Raw genomic sequence first — 17035 nt, 5'->3', positions numbered from 1 at the left:
AAACTGCTGAGCTCCTTGCTCGCCCCATCCAGCCACTCAGCCCCCCAGTTCCCCAGGGCCTGGCAACATTTCACACCTGAAGGCAAGTCTCTTCTCCTCTCTCTGCTCCCCACAGATGGCCCATCCTCCTCCTCTGGGCCTGCGCCAAACGGGACCTTGATGCCGTCCTCTAGCACCCTGTGACAAGGCAGAAGGACATCCATATGGAGGTTGGTTAAATGTCCGACTGCTGTTTATTCAGGAGAACATCAAGAAAAATACACTTAAGTATTACAAATTTTTATATACAGGAATGACCTCCCCAACAATTTTGAAAAGTAGTCTTAAAAAAACCCAAATATATATATATATATAGTCCCACCAACTTCCACTTTTAAATCTAGATGACCCGTGAAGACAGACTCAAGCTCTTGATGCATTTTCTTCAACAGTCCATAGATACTGAGTCTAGACTGGTTAGCTGATGCTACTGACAGAGCACGAATGTCCAGCACATGACCCTGTGGGGGTCACTTCCTGAAGCGCTTGAAAAGCGGGTGCACGTGCTTGGTGGCCGCCTTGCTCCGGGCTGAGTGGTACTCCATGTACACTGTGTCATCGGCCCCAGACATAGAACTCATGGTGCCAAAGCGCCGAGAAACCTGCAGGGGACACAGCCCAGCGTTAGTGTCCATGGGGAAAGACTCTCCCAAAACATTTATAATCACAGTATGTTTCATAAATGCATAAGCTTCATAGCTTTTATTGTTTTTACAGTAACATTTACTGACCACTTACTATGTCTCAGGCAGTGTTCTAAGCAGCTTATCCTTATTTACATGTCTTAACTTACCAAGTCCTCCCAAGCATTATAATCTCCGTCTTACAGAGGAAGAAACTGAGGCACAGAGAAATTAAGTAACTTGCCCAAGGTCACACAATTCTTAAAAAGACAGGACTTGAACCCAGGCTCTCAGCTCCAGCTTCCATGTACACAGACAGCCCTGAAGCAGCACCTCACACAGCCTGACCTCAGGTGGACCTATTGGAGGTGGAACTGATCACACATCACCTTGGGACACACTCAGAAAAAGCTTTCCCTGGGGCTCCTGTGGAGACTGCCTGGGAGAGGCAGCCCCCAGGTTTGGGGACAGAAAGGTCTCACTGCAGCCTGAAGCTGCAGGGAAGGTGGCACCTCCCTGCTGACACTACCTCTTTCTTGCCTGTTCCAGCCATTGCTCACCTTGTGCCTTTAAAATTAGCTCAGTTTCAAAAGTATCTGATTAAACTGTACTCTCCAGAGTTCCCATTGTGGCGCAGAGGAAACAAATCTGACTAGAAACCATGAGGTTGCAGGTTCGATCCCTGGCCTCGCTCAGTGGGTTAAGGATCCAGCATTGCTGTATGCCGTGGTGTAGGCCACAGACATGGCTCAGATCTGGCATTGCTGTGGCTGTGGTGTAGGCTGGCGGCTAGAGCTCTGATTGGACCCCTAGCTTGGGAACCTCTATATGCCGCTAGTGAGCCCCTAAAAAGACAAAAATAAATAAATAAATAAACTCTACTCTCCTTGGAGAGGCCTGGTAAGAATTCTTCATCAGTTACACTATGTTACATTCGCCTGGCACAACAGCAGGCAACTAATCAGTATTTGCAGAATAGCTGAAGAGTTGAGCACTTTTAGAGAAGTCTAAATTTTTCAAAGTATGTGCTGAAACTACAACATAAACTGTCTCAGACCCATCCCGCAGGCAAGAAGGTGCAGTTTCATCACTGAGGAGGAAGTCAGAGATGAGGGGACTCGCCCTAGGTGCGTCACGCTCCTTCCCGCTAATACCCTAGCAAGTCTGGGTCACATCTGGTACCCTGGGTTCTAACGTCAAAGTGCCAAACACTACGCCAGACTGTTGTGAATAAAGCACGGACTGACTACAGCCACCGTGGGCTCACACACCTAAAGCCAGACAGATGCACAGAACAGCAACAGGTAGTTCCTACTATTCTCTGTGTTTTGCAGGTTATTAAAAATACCATACAGACGAAAATACACACACACACACACACACACACACACACGCAAACTGTGCATGTGTATGTGTGTCTATGTCCTTCGGGAGAAATGCCATCAAGAGCCTCACCCGCTCACTCACCTGGCTGGATCTGGAGCCAAATTCCCCTGCCACCACTTCCTCCTCAGCATCCAGGTCAGTGGCTGCCAGCACCTTCTGTAAGAGCTGCTGCTGCTCCTCTTTTGTCGAGAATGCCAACTCCTCCTCCTCCATGCCTGCAAGCTTTGTGATCACCTGCAGGCAGAACCCTCTTGTTCTCTCCCTCGGCCCGATCCCACCTTCTCCTAGGTTGACCTGGTCTGGTCACTTCCCTCCCAGGCCCAGTAGAGCAGGTGGTAACAATGGAGGCTCCTCTTTGGCAGTGCAGAGACAGCTCCAGGAGCTGCCACTAACCAGGGGCTCAACTAAGGACTGCATGGCAGGAGGCTTAGGAATTCTAGAGAAATCTGCTCCCCATACAGTAAGATAACCACTGCTTACAGAAGAGCAAAAACAGGCACCTTGGCAACCTCAAGCCCACCATTTTGGCTGTTCCCCATCTTGCACAGGTAAAGGAGGGGACCTAGGCAAAGACAAGGCTTGCTGTCCCACAACGCCTTCATTTCCAGGCCTGACACTCAAGGCTTCCAGCAGGACGGAGCACTGACAAATGACAGCATCCTGAGAATGGATTTGAAAGATTTTTTTCCTAAAAGAACAAGTTAATAGCACAGTGGAGAGAGATTAGGTTTTCATTTCTTTGGAGATAACTTACTACAAGGCCTACCCATCCCTGAAGAAAGCTTGGATTGATTATGTAAAGGGAACGCTTTCTCTCGTTCTTCTCACCATTTTAATTAAAAGAAAATCCTAAGAAGGAAGGATCCGAGCCCTTCAGGTGGCCACTGACGTGGACCAGACATGGGACAGCCTTGCCTTGGCTTCATCACCACTCCTGAAACTCCAAGGTGGTGACTCGGGGAACTCTAAGCTGGTGCTCCCAGCCAGGGGGGCCCGACTAGAACAGAAAGCCATGGGCTCAGGCACCCAGAGCACCTTCGGATCTGCTGCTTCTCTTACCCAGACAACTCTCCCAGGAATCGGGAGCTATGAATGCTGTTATCAGCACAGTATTTCACAGATGGACAGAAAGGTCACAATGAAAATCCTCCAAAAAACTGTCCCAAGTGTCCTGAGCTAGAGCTCACTCAGCACAAGAAGTCTGGAAAGCATCACTGCCCCTGTTTTCTCCCTAAGGCTAATAAAGGGAACTCTATCAGCTCCCTAAACCGATGTGGAAAAGACATGATCTAAAGTATCCGAAAAGGCAGCCTATGGTCCTTCACAAATCAAGAGCCTGGGAACCTCCACGCTCTAAGATGTCCTTGTAGTCCCCTGTTTCCAACATCTCTGCACACCCCCACTAATAAAAACCCTCTGAGACATTGAATCCTGACATAATAAATAAATCCTATCTGTGTCAACAAAAGAAAGCAAATGGCTCAGCCAATGGAAGTTTGCCAGAGCTTCAGAATTTCCTGGTTGCTGGAAGACCAGACATATATGCATGGTTCTGATGTTGGCAGCTCCCTGGGACCAGGCTCAGCAGACAACTAAACGCAGAGCTCTGCCAGCTACCTGGAAGGGTTCCCCAAGAAAGTAAAACCTCAGGGCTCAGACTAGCACAGTGATGGCTACAGTACCTTGGCATCCCAAATCCTAGGCCAGCACATTTTCCCACCAACATCTAATGTTCTTTTTATAAGGCAACCATAAAGAGTTAACGACCTGATCTTGCATCAGAGGCCCCCTCCTCCACCGATCCACTGGGAGAAGCTGGAGGCAGGAAGAGCAGCAGAAGGCCCCATGACTCACGCATTGACAGAGGGAGTCTGAGCAGGGCTGCTGGACCCCAACTGCTGTGTGCCTGCCTGAGACTATTCTATGCTTATGATGACATGGCTCCTACTTCTCCAGAGGACTGGGTACCAAAAAAGCCCAGGTCCTACTCCGACCAGAGACCAACGGATACGTACCTTAAAGCTGTAACCTTGATCTACCAAGAACCTCTGGCGCTTGGTTGAGTAAGCCATCTCCTGTGTGTCCTGGGAGACCAGCGAGTAGAAGAAGGCATTGTACTCCTCTGCAACCATCCCTGGGGGAGGCAGGGAGGACAAACCAGCTTAGAATGCCAGGGACAAGGGCCAGAAAGCAACCACGCAGTGTGAGAGCTCTGCAATCAGAGGGTCACTGCCCTGATTTCATCAAAATTAAAAACTTTTGTGTTTCAAAGGACATCATCAAGGAAGTGAAAAGACAACCCACAGAATTAGGGAAAATGTTTACAAAGCATATATCTGATAAGGGGTTTGTATTTAGGCCATGTAAAAAACGATTACAACTCAATATGAAAAAACAAGCCAATTATAAAAAGGACGAAGGCTCTGAAGAGACATTTCTCCTAACAAGATACAAAAAGAAGATTCATGTGCCAATGAGCACATGAATAACATTAGTCATCAGGGAAATGCAAATCAAAACCAGGACAAGGAGTTCCTATTGTGGGCTCTGAGGTAACGAACCCAACTAATAGCCATGAGGATGCAGGTTCAATCCCTAGACTTGCTCAGTGGGTTAAGGATCTGGCATTGCAGTGAGCTGTGGTGTAGATCACAGATGCGGATCAGATCTGGCGTTGCTCTGGTGTAGGCCGGCAGCTATGGCTCCAATTCAACCCCTAGCCTGGGAACTTCCATATGATGTAGGTGTGGCCCCAAAAACACCAAAAAACAAACAAACAAACAAAAAACAACCCAGGACAAAATACTACCTGGCACACACTAGGATGGCTAGAACCAAAGAAGATGGTTACATTGCTGGGGAGAATCAAAATCCTCTGTGGAAACAGTCTGGCAGTTTATTAAGATGTTAAACAGAGTTTACTGTAACAGAGTTTACTATAACAATTTCACTCCAATATACACCCAAGAGAATTAAAAACATATATTCACACAAAATTTGCATATGAATTTCATAATAGCATTATTCTAAGGGCCAAAAAGTAGAAACAACCCAAATGTCCATAGTCAGACAAATGGATTTGAAAAAGCGGCATGCTGGAGATCCCACAGTGGTGCACAGGATTGGTGGTGTCTTGGGAGCCCTGGGACAGGGGTTTTAATCCCTGGCCCAGCACAGTCAGTTAAGAATCCAGTTTAGGTTTCGACTTCTGCTTGATCTGATCCCTGGCCCAGGAGCTCCATATGCCTCACAGCAGCCAAAAATAAAAAGTCACATGCCCATACAGTGGGATATTATCCAGCAATACAAAAGGAAAAAGTACTAAAAGGATAAAACCCTTTTGAAAACATTATGTTAAAGGTACTTAAAAAAAAATCAAAAAAATCAAAAAAACGCTGAGAAAAAAAACCCGGTAACTAGAAAATTACCACTGAAACTAGGACAGAAAATATTGCAGCCTATAAAACCTGATCCTTAGGAAAATCTAAATATTTTTGCTTCACAGTAAGTATTTGTGTGCTACCTCTGAATTCAGTTGTTTCCTTATCTAAAAAGAGCTCTTATATCAAGTATTTTCTCTTTCTTCTTCCTTTCAATTATACTGAGATAAAACTGACATATAGTGCCATCTAAGTTTAAGGTACACAGAATACTGATTTGTCTCACACATACTGTGAAATGATTACCTCAGTAAGTCTAGTTAACATCCATCACTCCATATGAATAGCCTATGGTGAGACTCTCCCAGACTTACTCTGAGCAAATGAGTCCACCCAACGGTGTTCCCTGCAGTCCTGTTGTACTCCCACCCCAGCACATTGCACCTTCCACTGCCAAGTCTATACCTGATGAACACCTTTGCCCAACGCCTCCACTCCCAATGCCCCCATCCCTGGTAACCACAAATTTGTTACCTTTTTCTATCAGGTTATTTATTTATTTATTTATTTATTTTTTGGTAGATTCCACATGGAAGTACGATCATGACTTATCTGTCTCTCTCTGTCTCATAATGCCCTTAAGATCCATCCATACTGTCACCGATGGCAGGATGTCCTTTATGGCTGAGTATCACATAGAAACACATGTGCATGCATACCACACATTCTTCATTCACCTGCTGACAGGCACTCAGACTGCTACTGTGTCCTGGCTATTGTAGCACTGCTATCAATATGGGACATGCATAGTGACTCCATTTCTGTCAGACACCCAGAAGTGGGATTGCTGGATCTTTTTTTTTTTTTTTTTTTTTTTTTGCTTTTTAGGGCCACACTCATGGCCTATGGAAGTTTCCAGGCTAGGGGTCGAATCAGAGCTGTAGCTGCCAGCCCACACCACAGCCACAGCAACGCAGGATCCTTAACCCACTGAGCAAGGCCAGGGATTGAACCTGCATCCTCATGGATACTAGTCAGATTCATTTCTGCTGAGCCACAAAAGGAACTCCCATATGGCAATTCTACGTTTAATTTTTTGAGGCACCTCCATACTGTTTTCCACAGTGGCTGCAGCAATTTGCCTTCCCACCAGAAGTACACAAGGGTACCTTTTCCTGCACATCCTTGCAGGCATTAGTTACCTAGACTTTTTGATAATAACCATTCTAACGGGTGTGAAGTGATCTCACTGTGGTTTTGATTTGCATTTCTCTAATAATTAGTGATGTTAAGCACCTTTTCATGTACCTGTTGACTATCTGTATATCTTCAGGTTTTTTGTTTGTTTTTCTGTTTAGCTGCACCTGAGGCATGCAGAAGTTTTGGGGCCAGGCATCTAACTGCACCGGAGCTGTAACCGCAGCGACACCACCAGATCCTTAACCTGCTGAGCCACCAGCAAACTACTTGTATATCTTCTTTGGGAAAATGTGTGTTCAAGTCCTTCGCCCAGTTTTTAATTGGACTGTTTGTTTTTTTGTTACTGAGTGGTATATGAAGTCTTTATAAATTTTTGGTATTAACCAGATATATGATTTGCAAATATTTTCTCCCATTCCATACGTTGCTTTTTCATTCTGTCAATCATTTCTTTTGCTGTGAAGCTTTTTAGCTTGATGTAGTCCACTTACCGTTTATTTTGTTGCTTATGGTTTAGGGGTAATATCCAAAAAAACATTGCCAAGATCCATGTCAAGGAACACTTTTCCTATGCTTTCCTTTAGGAGTTTTTTTAAGGTTTCCAGTCTCGCATTTAAGTCTATAACCCACTTTGGGTTAATTTTTGTAAGCAGTGTAAGATAGGGGTCTATTTTCCTTCTTTTACACGTGTGGATGTCGTTTTCCCAGCACCATTTATTAAAGAGACTGTCTTTTCTCCACTGGGTATTCTTGGCTTTCTTGTCAAATACTAGTTGACCTTACAAGCAGGGGTTTATCTCTGGGCTCTGGATTCTGTTCCATTGTTCTATGTCTGTTTGAATGCTGGTAACATACTTTTTGATGACCAGTTTAAAAATGCAACTTAGAAGTATGACACCTCTCTCTTTGCTGTTTCTCAGAATTGCTTTGGGCTATACGGGATCTTTCGAAGTTCCACATAAATTTTAGGACTATTATTTTTACTCCTCTAAAAAATGCCATTGTAGTCTTGATATGGACTGCCTTGAATCTATAGATGGCTTTGGGAAGTACGGATATTTTAAATATTAATTTTTCCAATCCACAAACACAGGATATTTCCCATTTGTGTCTTCAGTTCCTTTCAACAGTCTTGTAGTTTTCAGTGTAGAGTGCTTTTACCTCCTTGGTTAAATTTATTCCTAAGTAGTTTATAGCTTTTGATGCTACTACAAATGGGATCATTTTATTTCTTTTTTTTAAAGATAATTTGTTGTTAGCATATAGAAATACTACTGATTTTTGTATGTTAATTTCGTATCCTGGAACTTTATTGAATTCACTGAATATATATGTTTTTCTGTGAAGTCTTTAGGATTTTCTTTGTATAAACTCATGTCATCTATAAATAGAGAAATTTTTACTTCTTTCCTAATTTTTTTTTTTTTTTTGTCTTTTTGCCATTTCTTGGGCCGCTCCCGCGGCATATGGGGGTTCCCAGGCTAGGGGTCGAATCAGAACTGTAGCCACCGGCCTACGCCAGAGCCACAGCAACGCGGGATCCGAGCTGCGTCTGTGACCTACACCACAACTCACAGCAACGCCAGATCGTTAACCCACTGAGCAAGGGCAGGGATCGAACCTGCAACCTCATGGTTCCTAGTCGGATTCGTTAACCACTGCGCCACGACGGCAACTCCCCCTTTCCTAATTCTGATGCCTTTTATCTTCTTCTTACCTACCTGCTTTTGTTAGGACCTCTAGTACCATGTTGAATAGAAGTGGTAAGAGTGATCTTAGGGGACGTGCTTTCAATTTCACCATTAAATATGATGGGCATGTGGGCTTGTCACATGAAGTCTTTCTGTGTGTGTGTGTGTTTTTAGGGCCACACCCTTGTCATAGGGAGTTCCGAGGCTAGGGGTTGAATCTGAGCTACAGCTGCCAACCTATGCCATAGCCACAGCAACGCCAGACCCGAGCCGCATCTGCAACCCACACTGAAGCTCACAGGTCCTTAACCCACTGAGCAAAGGTAGGGTTTGAACTTTCATCCTCATGGATACTAGTCGGTTTCGTTACCGCTGAGCCACAGCGGGAACTCCAAGGTCTTTATCTTATTTTATTCTTTTCATTTTTGGCCACCCTGCAGCATATGGAGTTCCTGAGCCAGGGATCAGATCTGAACCCTGAACCACAGGCATGAACTAAGCTGCAGCTATAGCAATGCCAGATCCTTAATCCACTGTGCCAGGCGAGGGAGCAGACCTGTGACCCAGCACTCCCAAGACACCGCCAATCCCACTGAACTCCTGTATAAGGTCTTTATTACGTTGAGGTACATTCCTTCTATATCTAATTTTTAAATCTTTTGTTCTGCCTTTTAGGGCCACACCTGCGGCATATGGAAGTTCCTAGGCTAGAGGTCAAAGAAGAGCAGCAGCTGCCGGCCTACACCACGGCCACAGCAACATGGGATCCAAGGTGTGTCTGCGACCTACACTATAGCTCACGTTAGATCCTTAACTCATGGAGCAAGGCCAGGAATTCAAACCCACATGCTCATGGATACTAGTCACAAGAGGAACTGAGCCATACCTAATTTCTAAAGAGTTTTTATCATGAACAGATGTTGGATTTTGTTAAATGCTTTTTCTGCATCTATTAAAACGACCATAAGATTTTTTTCTTTAATTATATCAATGTGATGTATCACATTTATTGATTTGCATGTGCTGAACCACCCTTGCATCCCAGGGATAAATCCCACTTGATCACGATGAATGATCCTTTTAATGTCCTATTAAATGTGGTTTGCTAGTATTTCATGGGGGATTTTTGCATCTGTAGTCATTGGATATTGCCCTGTCATTTTCTTTTCTGCAGAAAACTTTTCTGACTTTGGTATCAGGGCAATACTAGCCTTGTAAGATGAGTCAAATAGTATTTTAAGAAATAAAATTCCAATAAAATTCAAAGGAGTTTTCAAATTAGGTTTGGTTTTCCTGTATGTGATGAAGAATAAAGATAAGCAATGGATCACTTCTACACACACCAGTCAGCTCTATCCAGCAGCCTACCATACTCTGTTAGGTAGTCTCATTCCTCAAAATTGTCCAGCAAGATAAGGACTGTCACTATGACTCTGAATAGGAAGCTGAGGCTTAAAGGGGCAGATTATGTGCCCAAAGTTGCAGTGCTGAGCTGCAGCCTAAGTCCATGTTTGCTATTCCTACTAACTTGCCCTGTCTCCATTTTAAACACAATCAATTAGCTGCTTCCTAAACATTCTCTCATACAGTATAATTCTCACTTGTACCTACTGACCTCATCATCTTCAAACATCCTAGCAGTCCAGGTTCTTCCTACGTCAAGTGACTTTCCTGAGGACAGGAGGGTGTGTGTTCTGGTCCCCGGAGGACATCTCTTAGCAGCAACATCACCCCTGCTCTCACCACAGTTAACAAGCAGGGACTCCTGCCTCCCACTTCCTTACTCACTGAGCTCCTGATGCCCCTGCTCCCCCTGAGGTGACCACCCCTCCAGACTGAGTGGGTTGAGCACCTGTGGCTGCCCAAGCTGCTCCCGAACTCCTGCTGGAGCCTAAGTTCTGCTCTTCCTCCCAGGTCTACCCTACTAAGCACAGCTTCCCTGGCCCCTCCACCTCCCAACACAAGCACGCAGCTTAGAGTGTGAGTTCCTGACAGCTGCCCTGGAGTACACCTGCATGCCGATCCGCAGTGCAGGTAGAGACCTTGGGCCTTGCTCCTCCCTTCAGAGCCCAGGAGCCCACGAGCCCCAACTTGCCCTCCTGGACACAGGCAGCTTGGCCAGACCCTCTTCCTGACCAAGGTGGTTGGAAAGAAGAGGCTCTGGGAGCAGAAGTTACCTTTCTTTGCCCGGAGCACTCGCCCAAGCCTCTGGGCCTCTTGCCGCCGGGAGCCACCATGAGACGAGATCTGAATGAGGACATTTGCCTCTGGCAGATCAAACGATGTGTCACCCACCTGCAGAAATGAAACAGCTGTGACTTTGGGAAGGGTTTTATTTATTTATTTATTTATTGGCCTCACCCATGGCATGCAGAAGTTCCCAGGTCAGGGACTGAACCTGTGCCACAGCTATAACCAGAGCCACAGCAGTGACAACACAAGACCCTTAACCCACTGAGCCACCAGGGAACTCCGGGAAGGTTTTTATGTAATGAGACAAAAAGGATGAAAAAAAAAACTGGCCTCAAATTTAAACATGCTCTGTAGGTAAGTTAGACAAACAATCACTATCCTCCTCAGCACGTACCAGGGTCCTTCAGATGCAGGCAGGCCCCTAGGATCTGGTGCTCTCCTGAGAGCTGTCCTGAAGCATCCCAACCCCCATTTCTGCCACAGGCCTGATGGGTCCCTGGGGGCCCAGACAAGAAAGCCCTGGCAACAGAGACTCTGGGAGTAAGTCTTAGTTTCTGCTGCAGAAACAGGTCTGTACAAACCCAACCATAATCTTATCTGGAGGCACTGAGGCCAGCAGCACATGTCAGACATGTGACCAGTTCGGGGCCACTGCCTGCACAGGCTGGATTCTGACACAGGGCAGCTTCCTGAGCTTGGGGGTGGGAACCACCCATTAAGGTTCCCACACACAGACATCAAAGCTTGGTACTTACTGACCCAGACATGATCACTTTATAGGCAAATCTCATTTCTCTAGGGCTTTGGGTCTTTTCTAATCTGAATGACTACCCTGAACTGCTGGGCCACCATCTCTAACTGCAAATTAAAGCCATCACAAGCTAGGCCTGCATAAGCATGCATTGTGCCAACATTCACCACCCATATTGAAACACACTGGGAGCCAGGACAAAGGCTGCCCACGACCCCCAGGAAGCACCAATGCCCCAAGGAGAACCTCACCAAGGTGCCCAGCTTTGCCAGAACAGGTAAAGAAAATACAACCTAAAATTCCTGTATCCCAGAAAGACATGGGAAAACTCAAGTCAAGCAAGATGACTACAGATCACATACTCCCTGAGATAGGGGCAAAGATGAGCTACATTTAAGCCCTAAACCTGCTTCTCCTGAGCTACCCAAGGCAACACTCCTGCCCCCAGAGCCTGGATACATGGGAATGAAAAGTGACACAGGACATTCCTTCAACAAACAGTGGTTCACAGCATAGAAATCATGAGAGCCCCAGGCTCTGGGCTGCCACTGCCCCACAGACCTTGGATATGAAGATGGTGTTGATTTTGGGGTTGTGCTTGAAATTCTGGAGAATCTGCATCCTTTCTCCCTGGGATGTAGGACCATAGATGTAGGGCCTAGAGAGGAACAAAGCTGTGTTAGAAGACCACAGACTCTCCCCAGCTACCCTGAAAGCATGTCAGAGGGAAAGGGACCCTGCCAGACGTCTATGCTAGGAAGGCTCCATCGTGCAGAAATACTACGGAGAGACCCATACAAAGGAGTGGCAACAGACCCTCACCACGACCTCACACGTCCAAACAACCCAGAGTCTGTTCTGCAAGGTATTATAGTGACCCTGTTCCCTTCTTATTAAGGTCAAGACTGACCAGAAGCTCAGCGACTTCCCGCCACTTTACAGAAGGGAGCACATGGAGTTTCCATCATAGTTCAACAAAAATAAATCTGATTAGCATCCATGATGTCACAGGTTCCATCCCTGGCCTCGCCTAGTGGCTTAAGGATCCAGTGTTGCCATGAGCTGTGGTATAGGTTGCAGATGTGACTCAGATCTGGTGTTGATGTGGCTGTGGGTGTAGGCCATCAGCTACAACTCCGATTCGACCCCTAGCCTGGAAACTTCCATGTGCCACAGGTACAACCCTAAAAAGACAAACAAACAAACAAACAAAGGCTTTCGGGCTCCTGGAACACAGTCTGAAGGGCCAGGTGCATGAGCTCTCCATTGGGTGCCCATGAGCCAGTGAGACTAGACTCAGCACAGAGGACAAGAAACAAACAGGGGAGGAAGAACAGTTTACTGGTCACTAATTCAGAGCCAGCAACAGCATCCTGCGAAAGACCATCCCGACTTTGTTACATGTGGACAGGACTGCAAGGGAACATGTGAAATTGAACATAATTGACAGAGACAAGACTCCAGAGTAGAAGGACTCAAGATCACCTCCTCTAACAAAAACACCAAAATTACAACTAACTGTTGAACGACCATCAACAAAATAGACTGGAAGCTACCAAAAAAGATATCCTATATTCAAAGACAAAGACGAAGTCACATCAAGAAGGTAGGAGAGGAGTTCCCGTCGTGGCGCAGCGGTTAACGAATCCAACTAGGAACCATGAGGTTGTGGGTTTGATCCCTGCCCTTGCTCAGTGGGTCAAGGTTCCAGCATTGCCGTGAGCTATGGTGTAGGTCGCAGATGCGGCTCAGATCCTGCGTTGCTGTGGCTCTGGCGTAGGCTAGAAGCTACAGCTCCTATTCGACCCCTAGCCCGGGAACCTCCATATGCCACAGGAGCGGCCCAAGAAATTGCAAAAAGACAAAAAAAAAAAAAAAAAAGAAGGTAGGAGGGGTGCTTTCATGATATAAGCAATCCCATAACTGCCCGGTAGGTGACCCACAGACTGAAAAATAACTACATTGCAGAGGCTCTCCCACAGGAGTGAGAGTTTGGAGCTCCACATTGGGTTCCCACGCCTGGGGGTCTGGCATTGGGAGGAGGACCCCCCGGATCATTTGGCAATGAAGGCCAGTGAGGCTTAAGCACAGGCTCCACAAGACTCAGGGAGACAGAAACTTCACTCTAGGAGGGCACACAGGGTTTCATGTGCACTGGATCACAGGGCAAAGCAGGGACCCTATAAGAATCTGGATCAAGCCCACTGGGAGGTCTTGGAGGGTCTCCTAGGACAGCAGGGGTGGCCATGGCTCACTGTGGGGACAGGACATTGCAGGAGGGAGTCCTGGGAATAATCATCTGTGTGAGCTCCCCTGAGGCTGCCATTTTGGAAAAATTTGGCCACACCCATCAGGGCTGAGAAGCCCCAGGCCAGACAACAAACAGGGTGGGAACACAGCTCCACACATCAGCAAATAGGCTGCCCCTAATCACACCCAGAGACAAAGCCCCACCCACCAGAGAGATAAGAATCAGCTCCACCTACCAGTGGGCAGGCACCAGTCCCTCCCACCAGGAAGCCCCTGTATCAATCAACTTCACCCACAAAGAGGCAGACACCAGAAGAAAGAGAGGCTACAACCCTCTAATCTGCAGAAAGGAGACCACACAAAAAGTTCTACAAAATGAAAAGTCAGAGAAACATGAGTCAGATGAAGGAACAAGACAAAACCTCAGAAGAACAGCTAAGTGAAGTGGAGATAGGAAACCGGTCTGAAAAATACTTTAGAGTAATGCTAGTAAGGATGATACAAGATTTTGGGAAAAAAATAGAGGCAAGGATTGATGAATTAGAAGAAACGTTTAACAAAGGAATAGAAGATTTAAAGATTCAACAAGCAGAGATGATCAACACAATAGCTGAAATAAAAAATTCACTAAAAGAAAACAATAGCATAATACAGGAGGCAGAAGAACAAAAAAGCCAGGTGGAAGACACACTGGTGGAAATCACTGATGTGGAACAAAATAAAGAAAAAAGAATGAAAAGAATTGAGGACAGTCTAAAAGAACTCTGGGACAACTTTAAACGCCCTGACATTTGCATTATAGGGGTGCCAGAAGGAGAAGAGAGAGAGAAAGGGCCAGAGGAAATATTTGAAGAACTAATAGCTGTAAACTTCTCTAACAGAGGAAAGGAATCACTCACTCAAATCCAAGAAGCACAACGAATACCATATAGAATAAACCCAAGGAGAAACACACCAAGACATGTATTAATCAAACTGACCAACGTTAAAATCAAAGAGCAAATATTGAAAGCAGCTAGGGAAAAGCAACAAATAACATACAAGGAAATCCCAGTAAGGTTATCAGCTGATTTTTCAGCAGAAACTCTGCAGGCCATAAGGGAGTGACATGATATAGTTAAAGTGATGAAAGGAAAAAAAATGCAACCAAGATTACTCTACCCAGCAAGGCTTTCTTGAAGGAGAAGTCAAAACCTTTATAGACAAGCAAAAGCTAAGAGAATTCAGCACCACCAAACCAGCTTTACAACAAATATTAAAGGAACTTCTCTAGGCAGAAAGAAAAGGCCACAACTAGAAAGAAGAAAATTACAAATGAGGAGGCTCACCAGTAAAGGCAAACATCAGTAAAGGTAGGAAATCATCCTCACACAAATATGCCACCAAAAGCAGCAATTGTGAGAAGAGGAGGGTACAAATGCAGGATCCTGGAAAGGCATTTGCAATTAAGAGACCAGCAACTTAAAGCAATCTTGTGTGTATATATAGACTTGTGTATCAAAGCCTCATGGTTACCATAAATCAAAAATCTACAATAGATGCAATTCAAACACAACACTAAAGATAGTCATCAAACCACAAGAGAAGAGAACAGAAGGGAAGAAAAAAGGCCAAGAGATAAAGGGCCAGAGAAAATCAACAAAAACAAATCCAAAACAATTAACAAAAGGGCAATAAGAACATACATATCAATAATTACCTTAAATGTAAATGGACTAAATGCTCCAACCAAAAGACACAGACTGGCTGAATGGATACAAAACAAGACCCATATACATGCTGTATAAAGAAGATGTGGTACACACGCACAGCCACGATGGAACATTACTCAGCCATAAAAAGGAATAAAATAATGCCATTTGCAGCAACATGGATGGGACCTAGAGATACTAAGTGAAGTTAGACAGTGAAAAACAAACATCACATGATATTACTTACATGTGGAATCTAAAAAAAGGATACATAATTATTGCGTCATTTAAGAGAAAAAAAACATGTGAACTGAAAATAGAAATACAAATATATGAGTAAAGTTAACTTTTGTTTCCCTCTTTATTGTTTTTCCCTGATTAATCTGTCCTTTAATAAATTTATGTCTCTCTTTTCTGCTAAGGAGAGGTATACTGACAATCTACTCAATAAAGAAAAATCTTAATACAAAAAAAATAAAAAATAAAAAAAGGATACAAATGAACTTAATGCAGAACAGAAACAGACTCACAGACTTTAAACAAACTTATGGTTACCAAAGGAGACAGGTGGGGTGGGGGAAAGGGTGAACTGGGGATTTGAGATTGGCACAGGTACACTGTATATTGAATGCCTGGCCAATGGGGACCTGCTGTACAGCACAGAGAACTCTATGCAATCAATATTCTGTGATAATCTATATGGGAAAAGAATCTGGAAAAGAATGGATGTGTGTATATGTGTAACTGAATCCCTTTGTCGTACAGCAGAAATGATCATAACTTGTAAATCAACTCTATTTCAATAAAATTTTTTAGTATGGGGAAAAAACAAAACAAAACAAACAAACAAAACAAGAAAGGAGCACAGCCCAGAGGCCACAGGATCATTTTAAAGCAAGAAGATAAGACAGACAACAACACTCCATTCATTTAAAGGCCAAGGAAAGAAAATAGTAAGTAAAAGCTGTAATTATCATTCTGATACCCATGAGAATACACAGCCTGCTGCCCTTCACTGTGCAGACCAGTTCAGTACAGGCAAATGAACGTCCCTGCTGAGGAAGCTCCAGGGAGAATGTGGACAGAGTGCTGGAGTGGGGACAGGAAGAGGAGGGAAGACGGCTCTTAACTGTGACACATTAAAGAAGGGCAGTGCCTTGTTGCCCCCTCGGACACTGATGTGACAGGAAGGATGAAAAACACCATCCCAGAAGGGCAAAGAGAACAGGAGAGTGTCAGCAGAACAGTGGAAGCTGACAAGCAGGCACATACAGACTTGGTAAATGAATGCAGACCAAAGAAAGCAGAAGCCCAAACCAGCAGGAAGGAAATCCAAATAAAACAAGCCAATTTGCTATGCAGAACACAGAAGCTTTGGGATCTAATCACCAGATGCCTCTGGAGGCGGGTGGTGGGGCAGGACTACAGACAGAAAGACAGACAGTACACATGTGAGGAACAGAGTCAGACCCCATCCCCAGCAATCAGGCATGCCCCCGCCCACCTGCAGAAAACTGGAGGCTTACCTTCTAGATTCTCAACGGGAGGATCTACACTTAGGAACCTCAGGCAGAGCTAAAGGCAAAGCAAGACTAAAAGAGAAGAATGAAGGGGAATCCCTTTTCCCTCCCCGCCACATGCTGGTATCTGGGAGACCAGAAGATTCCTCTCTGGAGAAACCTTCCAGCACAAGAGAAACGATTCAGATTATGGGCATCTGGCAATCTCTCAACAAGCTAGCCTGGTCTCTGCCTGACCATGCTATGGAGAGGCCCACAGGTCAGCTAAAAAGGCCAATCCGCTTTTTAGTGATTGACTCTTAAATAAATAA

The 17035-nt window shown here is 45.1% G+C and overlaps 1 protein-coding gene across 5 annotated transcripts in view; it reads right to left on the bottom strand.

The window, feature by feature from the left end:
• Window positions 1–210: 210 nt before the first annotated feature.
• Window positions 211–17035, bottom strand: part of ERCC3 (ERCC excision repair 3, TFIIH core complex helicase subunit) — a 34736-nt gene continuing 17911 nt past the window's right edge. For 3 of the 5 annotated variants that reach the window (XR_014829317.1, XM_003133288.6, XM_084999090.1), the window contains 5 exons: window positions 11825–11921; window positions 10497–10614; window positions 4064–4182; window positions 2130–2282; window positions 211–641 (listed from right to left, as the gene is read on the bottom strand). Coding sequence is in view for 2 of the 5 variants with exons in the window: in XM_003133288.6 (XP_003133336.2) it covers window positions 510–641; window positions 2130–2282; window positions 4064–4182; window positions 10497–10614; window positions 11825–11921 (619 nt within the window). In the remaining 3 variants the exon portion in view is untranslated. Of the gene's footprint in view, window positions 642–2129; window positions 2283–4063; window positions 4183–8727; window positions 8754–9002; window positions 10615–11824; window positions 11922–17035 lie in introns of those variants that run through there. The other 2 variants (XR_014829315.1, XR_014829316.1) reach the window with 2 other exon arrangements.

This window comes from Sus scrofa, chromosome 15, assembly GCF_054392235.1.
Source record: "Sus scrofa isolate SSC_HxYL_T2T_F1_AM1 chromosome 15, Sscrofa_HxYL_maternal_Yorkshire_Landrace_v2.0, whole genome shotgun sequence".
Classification (NCBI taxonomy): domain Eukaryota; kingdom Metazoa; phylum Chordata; class Mammalia; order Artiodactyla; family Suidae; genus Sus; species Sus scrofa.
The sequence above is the reverse complement of the archived record's forward strand: the minus strand, read 5'-3'. Positions and strand labels throughout refer to the sequence as shown.